The sequence below is a fragment of the Chelonia mydas genome, chromosome 8 (genome assembly GCF_015237465.2).
Source record: "Chelonia mydas isolate rCheMyd1 chromosome 8, rCheMyd1.pri.v2, whole genome shotgun sequence".
NCBI lineage: Eukaryota > Metazoa > Chordata > Testudines > Cheloniidae > Chelonia > Chelonia mydas.
Window position 1 is genome coordinate 43,141,007 of NC_057854.1, and position 12,927 is coordinate 43,153,933.

A 12,927-nucleotide genomic window follows, 5' to 3' on the forward strand; every position below is an offset into this window, starting at 1 on the left:
TATAGTTACACCAACATGTATGCCTGCCCGCAACAAGGTATCTGTGCAATCAACATAACAAAATGCTGTCTTATAGGCCAATACAAAGTTGCCCCTCCTATGATTTCTGCTTTTCATACAGTGAAACAAACATGTTACCTATTACACTTCTGATATTGTTACCATCCTTACACCTTGTACCTGCTAGTTGAAACGAAACATCCTCATCCATTATCCTGTCAACCCCTCCTTATCTTTAGCAGGGGTCGGTGTAATCTTGACCATCCTCTCTAGTCAGGAAGTGCTTACTTGGTTAGTTGATACCGAGACGTTACTATTCTGACAAGGCCTACTTTGGTTCACGCTCTTTGCCATGCCTAGGCTCTAACAAGGTCTACAGTCTATACTGAAAAGTTATATCAGCATAGCTACATCAGCCAAGGATATGAAAATACCACGCCCCCATTCATGCAGCTATGCTGACATAGCTATATCTATCCTGAAGTTATTTTGACAGAAGAGGGTTTTCATCAACTTAGCTATCTTTAAAGAAATGGTGTTCTTATACCAACAGAAAAACCCTTTCTGTCAGCACAGCCTCCATCTACACTATGGGGCTATGCTGGCACAGTTATAGACAAAGTATAGACATACCCCAAAAATAGTCAGGTATATACTTTTGCTCAATGCCCTGAAGATGCTCCAAGCTCTGTAAGAGACTTATTTTGCGTTGCAGGATTGAATTTTTTGATCATGTGGTTTCCATAGTCTGTTTCAAATATGACTGCTCAGTCTAACAGCAAACAGGCTACTGGGGGCCTTGCAAAGTCCCTGTGTTAGAAAAGATCTGCCCACGATGAAAGTCAAACAGAGCAATATGTGGAAAGATTCAAAAGCTCTGAATAGAGGAATATTTTCAACCAACTGGGACTAAGTCTAGTTTGAGAAGTTTATGAGTGAGTGAAAGTTGCAACTTTAACCTTTGCAACTAGGAAAGTATATATAAACAGAACAGTGGGCGAATTTCTTTGTAGGTTGTATTTTAAATTTCAAGAAAGAAAAATAGTCAAAAAATGCATCTTAAATAATCCTAGACTGCTCTAATAATTCTCCTGAAAAAAGAGAGATACATTTCTTGTAGGTTTTGAGAAAGGGTGAGCAACACTTTTTCTTCATATTAAGTTCAATTTAGGCTTTACCACAGAATTATGATGTTACTAAAAGTAGATGAGAAAAGGCTTATTAGAAATATTCAAGGCTTACATTTGCTCAGATTTGAATACTGAACACCAATTTATCATTAGCTTCTATCACAACTACTGGGTATTTGTTAAAAAGCTTTCTTTCTACTTCCAGCAAGAGAAACTTGCTATCTGCTAATGGAAATCACTCATCTAAGCACGATTTTAAAGTATGAAACTTTAATTAGAGTAATCAAAATTACTTCAAAAAGGGACTTTAATACTGAAATGCTTTTTTCAGTAAGAAACAAACTTCTCACACGATTTTCCTAATTGTTTGGTAATTAGTAAGAATTAAGGAGGTTCTACTATAATGATGGACAGTCCAACAGGCCAATTATGGATTAGTAAGAACACAAAAAGTTTTTACAAGGCAATGATGTTTCAAAAATACTTCATGGTATTCGAGATCTACTGTAGCTAATTTTGTAAAGTAATGGAGCATTAGTACTATGAGACCTCATGATACTCAAGACTCTTATTAAAACTTCACTAGAAAAACAGAAAAGGCTGAATTTTTTAAGAATCAAGTTTGTAAGTTAGAGAGGAATAAAATAGTGAGAGTCCAATGTATCAAACCCCCTCCCCCATTTGACACTGTGGTTAACTAATTTTAACTTTATGACATCACAATCACATTATTGTCAAAAGATTATTAGATCTCTGCAAATAAAAGCAGACACTAAACTATTTTTAAAAAAGGCTGAAGTCCTACCCAGGAATACACAGTATCAAATTTCAAGTTCCTACCCTAAACTACTGAAGTGTTTAAAATATGCTTTATTTTTCTTTTGATTAATAATTGTAAATGTATTTTACTCTACTTTTGTCGTCTAAAAATCGGTTTTGAAATTACTCTCTCTCTCTCTCACACACACACAGACAGACACCCCCACTTTGTAAGAGGACACAAATGGAAAATTTCTGGCTGAAAAAAAAATGACAAATGTACACAACTGAAAAGGACCGATTTGAATGGAAATGCTTAGGCAACCTTACAAAGAGGGATACTCAACTTAATATCTAGTCAATTTAAAAAATAGGAGAGAGAGAGAGAGAGAGAGAGAGTTAGGCTCCGTCTACACTACGGACCTTACAGCAGCAGCTGTACGGCTACAGCTCTCCTGCCAGCATAATTTTAAAAAACCAACAAGCGGCATTAGCTGTGTCAGCAGGAGAGCCTCTCCTGCCGACGTAGTGCTGTCTACCTCAGCACTTTTGTCGGTTAAACTTATGTCGGTCAGAGTGTTTTTTTCACACCCAGACCAACAAAAGTTTTACAAACAAAAGTGCTAGTGTAGACAAAGCCTTAAAAGTTTTATCAGGTACTATAATAAAAATTGTAAACCCACGGTAATTAAGCGTTTTTCTTTCGCTGTTTTTGATATACAATACAGGCCTACAAGCTGTGAAAGGATGAAAGATCAAGATGCTAAAAGGAGCACTCAAGGAAGATAAGGCCATTGCAGAAAAGCTAAACAAATTATTTGCATTGGTCTTCACTGCAGAGGATCTGAAGGAGATTCCCACATCTGAATAATTCTTTTTAGGTGACAAATCCGAGGAACTGTCCCACATTAAGGTGTCAGTTAAGGAGGTTTTTGGAACAAACTGATTAAACAAACAGTAATAAGTCACCAGGACAAGATGGTATTCATCCAAGAGTTCTGAAGGAACTCAAATATGAAACCACAGAACTACCAGCAGTGGTATGTGACCTATCACTCAAATCAGCCTTAGTACCCGATGACTGGAGAATAGTTAACATAACACCAATTTTTAAAAAAGGATCCAGAGGCGATCCTGGCAATTACAGTCCAATAAGCCAAACTTCAGTATAAAGAAAATTGGTTGAAACTAAGAACAGAATTATCAGACACATAAATGAACACAATGTTTTGGGGGAAGTCAATACAGCTTTAGTACAGGGAAATCACACCTCACACTATTAGAATTCTTTGAGGATGTCAACAAACATGTGGAGAAGGGTGATCCAGTGTACTTGGACTTTCAGAAAGTCTTTGACAAAGTCCCTCACCAACAGCTCTTAAGAAAAGTAAGCTGTAATGGGATAAGAGGGAAGGTCCTATCATGGATCAGTAACTGGGTAAAAGACAGGAAACAAAGGGTAAGAATACATTGTCAGTTTTCACTATGGAGAGAGATAAATAGCAGGTTCCCCTGAGGATCTGTACTGGGACTAGTGCTGTTCAACATATTCATAAATGAACTGGAAAAAGAGGTAAACGATAAGGTGGCAAAGTTTGCAGAAAAAACTATCTTGAGTAATTTAGTTAAGTCCCAAAGCTGACTGTGAAGAGTTACAAAGGGATCTTAGGTTTCAGAGTAGCAGCCGTGTTAGTCTGTATTCGCAAAAAAGAAAAGGAGTACTTGTGGCACCTTAGAGACTAACAGATTTGAGCATATAAATTTGTTAGTCTCTAAGGTACCACAAGTACTCCTTCTCTTTTTTTAAAGGGATCTTAGAAAACCAGGTGACTGGGCAACAAAATGGCAGATGAAATTCCATGTTGATAAATGCAAAGTAAAGCACACTGGAAAACATAACCCCGACTATACATACAAAATGATATGGTCTAAATTAACTGTTACCACTCAAGAAAGGTCTTGGAGTCATTGTGGATAGTTCTCTGAAAACATCTGCTCAATGTGCAGCAGCAGTAAAAAAAAAAAAAAAAAAAAAAAGAGCTAACAAAATGTTATGAACCATTAGCAAAGGGATAGCTATTAAGATGAAAATATCAATGCCACTGTATAAATTGATGGTACAACCACACCTATTGCTTGAAGTTCTGATTGCCCCATCTCAAAAAAGATACATTAGAACTGGAAAATGTATAGAAAAGGGCAATAAAAATGATTAGGCATATGGAACAGCTTCTATATGAGGAGAGACTAAAAAGACTGGGACTGTTCATCTTAGAAAAGAGGTGACTTAGGGGAGATTTGATAGAAGTCTATAAAATCATGAATGGTATGGAGAAAGTCAATAGGGAACTATTATTTACTCCTTAATATTAAACAAGACCCAAAGAGTCATGTGAAATTACTTAATTTAAAACAAACATGCGGAAGTACTTCTTCACACACCACAGAGTCAATCAGGGGAACTCATTGCCAGGGGATGTTGTGAACGCCAAAACTATAACCGTGTTCGAAAAAGAATTAGAGAGTTTCATGGAGGATAGGTCCATCAAAGGCTATTAACCAAGATGATCAGGGATGCAACCCCATAGTCTGGAAGTCCCTAAACCTCTGACTGCCAGAAGTAGAGACTGGCAACGGTGGATAGATCACTCAATACATTGACCTGCACTGTTCATTCCCTCTGAGGCATCTGGCACTAGCTAGATATCCACTGGTCTGACCCAATATGGCCATTCTTATGTTCTTACTTCTTATGGAACTGACTGGACTCAAAGTGCTGCCAAGTGTACACAACTAATCAAACTGGTGAAAGAGAAAAGTTATCTAACCTCTTTCAGTTATAATAATCTTATGTGATACCAACATCAGTAATAGGTTCAACATTTTCAGAAATAAGTGACTAAGTTGATGGTGTCCCCTTCTGAGGATGGCTATAAATGCATAAACCCTATCTGTGACACCGCCCACCCCTCAGGCAGATGAACAAGTTATATTTGCATTGTCAATTCCAGAAAACTTTTTAGACACATCACATTAGCCATTAAATAAAAAAACATCCTAGCCACCTTACACCTCCCCCCCAGCCCCCCGCCGACGACCACAAACAAAAGAGCCCGAATCAAGAGGTGTTGCAATATACCTTGAAGGCCAATAACTCAGGCTCTGTAGAACAAAAGAAGTGAAGTCTAGATTTAAAGTGTTCCACCTTGAATGCTCTGTACCCAGCCCCATTCACACACAAGTCTGGAGCTATCAGTAAATTGCTTCCTAACTGATCTCAACTCTCATCATAGTGTAAAACAGGGGTGGGCAAACTACAGCCCATGGGCCACATCCGGCCTGCGGGACCATCCTGCCTGGTCCTTGAGCTCCAGCCAGGGAGGCTAGCCCCCGGCCCTTCCCCTGCTGTCCCTCCTCCCCCGCAGCCTCAGCTCACCATGCCGCCAGCACTCTGGATGGCGGGGCTGCGAGCTCCTGCCGGGCAGCACAGCTGCCAGTCCTGCCGCTCTGAGCAGCATGGTAAGGGAGTGTGGGTGGGTGGGTTGGATAAGGAGCAGGGGATTCCGGGGGGCAATCAGGGGACAGGGAGAAGTTGGATGGGGCAGAGAGCGGTCAGGGGACGGGGTGGTTGGATAAGCATGGGAGTCCCAGGGGGCCTGTCAGGGGATGAGGCAGTCAGGGGACAGGGAGCAGGGGAGTTGGATAGGGGGTGGGGTCCCAGGCAGGCCGTTGGGGGGGGTATCCCAGGAAGGGACTGTCAGGGGACAAGAAGCAGGGGGGATTGGATGGGTCATGGGTTCTGACGGGGGCAGTCGGGGGTGGGAAGTGGGGGAGGGGAGAAGATAGGGGGCAGGAGCCAGGCTAAGTGGGGAGGCGCAGCCTTCCCTACCCGGCCCTCCATACAGTTTTGGAACCCTGCTGTGTCCCTCAGGCCAAAAAGTTTGCCCACCCCTGGTGTAAAAGGACAGATATCTACAAAGTAATCAGGACCAAACCATAAAGGATTCAAAAAAAATTAATATTTTGAGTGATACACAGGAAGATATTTAAAGTCTGTGGAATGTATTGACACAAGTGTACTAATATGGCCAATCCAACAAACACCGCTAACTAAGATGGCAACATATCCAGAACCAGCAGAAGTTTCTAGAAGTCTTCAGGTGTGACCTAAAACTAAAGCACATTGCAGTAGTCCAATCTGCAGAGTACAAAATCCTAGAACACCATGGAAAGCTCCACATAAAGACAAAAAGAAAAGGAGTACTAGTAGCACCTTAGAGACTAACCAATTTATTTGAGCATAAGCTTTCGTGAGCTACAGCTCACTTCATCGGATGACAGAGTGATCCACTAGGTGCATTGTAGTCTATATTAGAAAATGCTGTTAGTTTCCAAGGACAGAAATAAAATAGGTTCCACACATCTGCCGCAGCAAAGGTGAGCCCTGAAAACAGTTTGCACAAGTTTATGACAAGACCATAACAAAGTAATCTTCACTATGACTTCTGCCAATCCCATCATCAAAGTAAGTTTACAAAGAATTGCCACCTATCTAGTACAGACCCATTATGATTATGGCAGCCATTGGATCATGAGTCAATATACCAGGGTCATCATTCCCTACACCCAGGGGAATTCCGCACCAAAAAATTCTGCACACAATATTTTAAACTTCTGCATATTTTATTTGTCAAAATAATAATATAATCATGCAAGTCTCAATTATTTTGGTAATTTATTTCAAAATACCTGTCAGCAACTATGCCTGTATTGTTACAGACAACAAAAAAGATTCAGGAAATGTTTTTTGACAAACAGATTCCTTACTAGGCACATTAATACACAACTCGGAGTAATAATTCATTTAAACTACAATACAGAAATGTATTTGCCACACAGAAGCAGCGCAGAGGCTTGGGGGAGTCAGGGGTAATGGAGGAGCTGAGGGAGAAGGAAGTCATTACTGTGAAGGAGCCTGGGTGTGAACTTGGGAGGGTTGTTGGGTTTGGGTTGGAGGAGTATGGAACAGGGTTGGGTTTTTTTGGGGTGGGGGGGTGGGGGGAGTGAGTAGGGATTGTTAGGGAGCCTCCACCATGCAGACCCTGGCTGACCCCTAGTCTCTCATTCAGTCAGGTACACTTGCCCCATGTGTCCCTGCACTCCCTCACCCCCATGTGTCCTTGCACCCCCACTCAGCTACTCTCCTCCCATCCCCATGTGGCCCTGCACCCCGCCATCTATCCCCCCCATCGGTGACCCCCCCCCAGAAGCCCCATGTGCCCCACACTGTCCATCCCCCCACCCCATATCCCGTTCCTCCTGACCTGGCCCCATGGACTAGGCGCTGTGAGAAAGGGAAGAGAAAGAGGCTACCTATCTGAGCTGGGACTGTTCCCACCCAAGAGCGGCCGCTCTGTTCTCGTGCCACAGCAGTTCCCGGTGAGTGAAAGACAACTGCAGCACCTTTCCAGCAGAATATATTTTCTGCAGAGGAAAAAATTGTGTGGCACATGAATTCTGCATACGCGCAGTGGCGCAGAATTCCCCCAGGAGTAATTCCCACGGATGCTAAAGTAACTCCTGACAATAAGCCTGGACAACCAAAAACAAGTATTCAGCAGGGAATCAGAAATGTATGAAGATGGCCCTTTCAAGATGTGCACACATAGCCAATTATGAAATGGGAGGTTCTCTCCTTTCAAGGTGATACAAGCAACACAACCTCCTTCATTAGCTCAGACTGAACTAATATCTTCTAATAGTAATAGTCATCTAGCGACTGCTGGATCATCCATATAGGGCTTGTAATGTGTGTCAAGTCAAGGCCCCATCCATACATAAAATAATGGAGAGTGGTAGCTTTGGCTAACAGCCTTTCCCTAAACAATATGACCCATACAACCGGGTTCCTGGCATTCAGTGCTCCAGAGATGAGCTTCCAGCAAGACCTGTGAGACTGACATTAAATGCCAAACAAACGGTCAATCCCTGCAGAATAATCTGGTTTATAAATCACAACAGGAATGAAGAGTCACAAACCCCTACAATTTATCTCCTTCACAATCCTGGCCTCAATAAACCCAATCCACAGCAGTTATGCTCAGCACTCTCTGAAGCCAAAGAGGCAAAGTTACAACAGAGGGGAGCCACATCATACCCCCTCACCAAGCCAAATATAATCAGAGGAGTGGGTAGATGTGACAAAGTAACAGGTACCTAATGGGAAGCCAAAAGCAAGGGAATAGTAAAAGGTAGGCCAAGGTGAGTGGAGCGAGATAAGCAAAAAGGACAGTAGTTGGAAGCCAGGACTGGGACTTGATCTCCTGCCACTCTCTGCTTTGCCTGTCACTCCTGCCATATCTTCTTCATTAATCCATTTTTCCTGGAATTGGTAGAACCATAATGGTCTCTGGACGCCAAAGGAAATGGGGCATTCTTATATGCAGGGGACTGATACAGAACAAAACCCCCTTGTACTATTCCTCCCCACCTCACTCCCAGGAATAAGAAAGCTCCACAGGACAGCTTTCATCCAGGAACCAGTTAAGGATGAATCCACACCAGGCCACCCTTTCAAAGTTTAAATTCCCTAAAATTCAACCCCATACTCCTGTATCCTCTTCTTTCTCCTCACATGAGTTAAACATGGGACAGTCAGACAGAAGTGTGGGACTCTGAGCAGGATGCCTAGAAGGGAAGAGGTAGGAGTCAAGCAAAAGCCACCATAAAACAACGGTGGAGAGAGAGGAAGACAGAAACCAGCAGAACTATTTCCACAAACTTCCATTCTCCATGCACCCACAGCACCCCACCCACACTGTACCAGCTACTGAGAAAGCCTCTCCTTGTCCTCCACCTCAGCCCATGCAAAGACACACAAGCACCTCCTCACTCCTACATCCCCCAATTCTGCACCCCCTACATACCTATCAACCCACAACTCTACTCTGAAAGCTCATCCCCAACACTCAGCCTGCAACTCTGCTCCACATGCTCCCCCACCCCCAACTCTGCCCCCACACATCTCCCCAGTTCCACAACCCCCAGCACTGAACCGCATCCAACCCTACCCCCTCCCTCCTCCCAAGCCCTCACCCCACACACACACCTCAGCCAACCTTCCCCCTCCTACTCCCCAGCCCTAATACCCTCCCAGACCCATGACACCCACCCCTACCAGCACCAGAGCCCCAAACCCCACCCACCCCCTCTCCCCCAACTCCACACACGCTAACCCTCCCCACATCATCCCTACAACCCTCTTCCCAGCCCATGCCAACCACCATTCTACAATCACTAAACATACCCAGCCCCCACAGTCCCCTTGACCCCAGCCCCAAATTCTACCTCCACCCCTACAATCCCTGACCCCAGAGCACCCATCCTCTGCCATCCCCTCAACTCTACCCCCACCACACCCAAACACTCAGCCCCCCCTCAATTGTAGCCCCAAATCTACCCCAACTCTGCCCCCCCACATTCTACTCCCACCCCTACAACCCCCCCGACCCCACAGCACCCATCCCCTGCCAGCCCCCAACTCTGCCCCCAGCCCTACAACTCCCAAACCCACCCAGTCCCACCCCAGAATCTACCCCCACCACCCCCCATCCCCTACCAGCCCCCAACTCTACCCCCAGCCCTACAATCCCCAAACCCACCCAGTCCCGCCCCACATCTACCCCAGAATCTACCCCCACTACCCCCCAAGCCCGCGTCCCCTGCCAGCCGCCAACTCTGCCCCCAGCTCTACAACCCCCAAACCCACCCAGCCCCGCCCCACATCCACCCCAGATTCTACTCGCACCCCTACAGCCCCCTGGCCCCACAGCACCCGTCCCCTGCCAGCCCCCAACTCTGCCCCCGCCGGCCCCCTGCCCGGGCTCCCCCTGCTCCCGGCGGGGTGGGGGGCCCGTGACGCGCCGCTTGCCCACGGGGAGGAGCGACCAGCGGGAGGGGGACCCGGGCCCCTAGAGGTGGGGGGGGCTCTTACCTCCGACCCGGTACATGTTGGCAGCCATGCCCGGCCAGGGGGGTCTGGGCCGCTCCCGCCGCCGCTGCCTCCAGGTGCCGGATCCGCTGGAAAATGGAGGCTGGAGCGGCCGGGAGGGGGAGGGGGAAGGGAGAGAGGGAATTAAAGGGGCCGCGCCGGCCAGGGAGCGGGCGGCTGGGTTGAGGCGGTGCGGGTCAGGGGCAGATCAGAGCCGGGGGGGGGGGCTGTGCGGGCGGAGCAGATTCGAGCCGAGGGGGGAAACGGGGGCAGATTAGAGCCGAGGGGCGGAATGCGAGGAGTGGGGGGCAGATTAGAGCCGAGGGGCGGAATGGGGGGCAGATTAGAGCCGAGGGGGGAATGGGGGGCAATGCGAGGAGTGGGGGGGGCGGATTAGAGCCGAGGGGGGAATGGGGGGCAATGCGAGAAGTGGGGGGGCGGATTAGAGCCGAGGGGGGAATGGGGGGGCGACACGAGGAGTGGGGGGGCGGATTAGAGCCGAGGGGAGAATGGGTGGCAATGCGAGGAGTGGGGGGGCAGATTAGAGCCGAGGGAGGAATGGGGGGGCAATACGAGGAGTGGGGGGGGCGGATTAGAGCCGAGGGGAGAATGGGGGGCGATACGAGGAGTGGGGGGGCGGATTAGAGCCGAGGGGAGAATGGGGGGCAATGCGAGGAGTGGGGGGGGCGGATAAGAGCCGAGGGGGGAATGGGGGGGCAATACGAGGAGTGGGGGGGCGGATTAGAGCCGAGGGGAGAAGGGGGGGCAATGCGAGGAGTAGGGGGCGGATCAGAGCTGTGGGAGGTAGTGGGCAGAATTGGGAGGGCAAGGGCCAGAATGTGGGGGGCAGAAAGTAGGAGCAAAGTGGGAGTATGTGGGGGCCAGAGTGGGGAGAAGGAGTTGAGGGGAAGGGGCAGCAGGGGGCAGCGTGGGATATCAGAGGGAATTGGAGGATGGGAAAGGAGGCAAGGTGGGGGATAGGGAAAGAAGGGCAAGGAAAAGGAGGCAGGAGAATGGGGCAAAGGAGTAGAGGCAATAGTGGTAGCCTTAGGCCTACTCATCCACTCAAAGGGCTCCAGCTGCCATCCGCTGCTGTCGGTCAGATCACACCTGCTCCATGCCCTGCAGCAGATAGTGAGCAGGGCTCAGAGTTAAAGCAAGAACAGGTCCCTGCCCCTGTGTGAGGACATTCCTCCTGAGGGAGGCAGCAATTCTGGTCAGCTGGGCTGGGGAAAGGGAACCCCTGCGTGAGGAAGCACAGAGTTGGCAATGAGGAGAGGCACCCAAGAGATCCCTGAAGGGGGAAAGGGCTGCAGCAGAAACAATATGGTGATGATACTAAGCACTGAGGCTTTTGTCCATGCAGTTGTGCTATACAACATCATTATTTTCCCAAGGCCTGACCAAGATAAGCCTCTGGCTGAAGGAGAACTGACTACATCACGCTCCAGATGAGATGGAAGCCAAAGGAAAACATCAAGATGTATGAATGGAGGCTTGGGCTGAACCATCAATTGAAGGAGTATGCCTGACGTTTGCCAAAATGTACTGCTGCTTTAGGGGCCTACTGGGTCGAGAGTTGATCCTAGCCTATTATTAAATTTTTTATATATAATATAAATAAATAAAATCTTGCCACCAGCTGGGTACCGGACTAGATGCTTGAAATGGAGTAAAACGCCAATGAACCAATTAAGGAATATTATGACCATGTACGTAGAGTTCCTTCCTAAACTCAAGCAGTTAGTGTCATGTGACCATAAAAAAGTTCCTAAACCCAAGCAGTTAGCATCATGCCCCCACAGAAAAAGTTACTTTCTTCTAACACAGAACTGTATTAAACTAAAGAAAACAGAATTATTCCTAAAGTTGTTCTCTCTCTGTTTTCCTATAGTGCTTCTCCTACAACTGTCCTCAGCCTCCCCCTGCCTGGCTTTCTGCTACAGATTTAAGGAAACATATCCTCATATTTTCCCCACAGTGTAAACAAAGTAACAAAAATGTAAAAAAAAAAAAAAATTAAAGACCCCAGCTTCACCTAAAGTTAGGTTGTCTTCTGACCTCGAGGAGGATTTTGTCCAGTTGAGTCACTTGAATTTTCAAATACGAGAAAGGGAAAGTGCTGTTCAGTAGGATTCAACAGGATTACCTGCTTTCACTACGGCAGTGGTGATAGTACCATTGCAGATAGGGTCATGTCAGTCCTGCTGGGCTTGGAACCAGCTGAAGATACCTCCTCTTCCTCTGTACTGAATTCCTTAATTAGTTTTGACCATATAGAATCGCTGTGTGCAGCTTGTTTCACTGTTAGGAGCTGGTGGTGTTCAGTACTTCTCATCCAATTTTTTTCAGGACTGAGTTTCCTAGTTTACTTTTGAGTAAGCTCCAGCCAGCATTCTGACAGTTAAAGAAGAAAGCCAAAACACCTTTTAGATTTGGCACCTCTCAGCTTCACATCCTTTGACCAGGGCCACTCAGACCTAAAATTTACCTCTGAGAATAGCAATGTTGTTCTTAGCTGTCAACCCACGAACAGCTGCCCTGAGTTAACTCTGATGACTAACATGGAGGTTTGCCCTACAGCTCAGCAGAGCTAGTATGGGGTCTTTTTGTTGTAGAATTCTCTAATATGTACTGTTTTCTCTGCCACTGCATTCCTTTGTGGGTGGTGAAGTCTGGAGTTAATGTCCTTGATGCACTATATCCCCCAAAGTTGGAATTCAGAACTGGCAATTTATGGTCCATTGTCAGAAATTATTTCCAGATGTCAAATTGAGAAAAGATCTTTTTAACTTTGGTAAGCCCTGTTGACCAGTGGGTCTAGCACAGGGGTGAGCAAACTACGGCCTGCGGGCTGAATCCTGCGGGTACCTCCCCCGAGCCTCCCATTGGCCCTGGGGCTGGGAGCTGCGGGGGGTGCTACCTGCAGGCAAGGGCAGCACACAGAGCCCTCTGCCCTCCACCCATTCCCCAGGGGCCGCAGGGACATGGTGCTAGCCACTTCCAGGAGCGGTGCAGGGCCAGGGCAAGCAGGGAGTCTGCCTTAGC

At 46.8% G+C, this 12,927-nt stretch overlaps 1 protein-coding gene across 9 annotated transcripts in view; it reads right to left on the reverse strand.

The window, feature by feature from the left end:
- Positions 1–10,848, reverse strand: part of MTA1 (metastasis associated 1) — a 150,608-nt gene extending 139,760 nt beyond the window's left edge. The window contains exons 1-2 of one of the 9 annotated variants that reach the window (XM_043553027.1): positions 9,883–10,062; positions 7,263–7,373 (exon numbers count right to left, since the gene is read on the reverse strand). In XM_043553027.1, the coding sequence (XP_043408962.1) occupies positions 7,263–7,373; positions 9,883–9,910 (139 nt within the window). In that variant the 5' untranslated portion in view covers positions 9,911–10,062. Of the gene's footprint in view, positions 1–7,262; positions 7,374–9,882 lie in introns of all 9 variants that reach the window. The other 8 variants (XM_043553029.1, XM_043553028.1, XM_043553031.1 and 5 more) reach the window with 8 other exon arrangements.
- Positions 10,849–12,927: the final 2,079 nt, after the last annotated feature.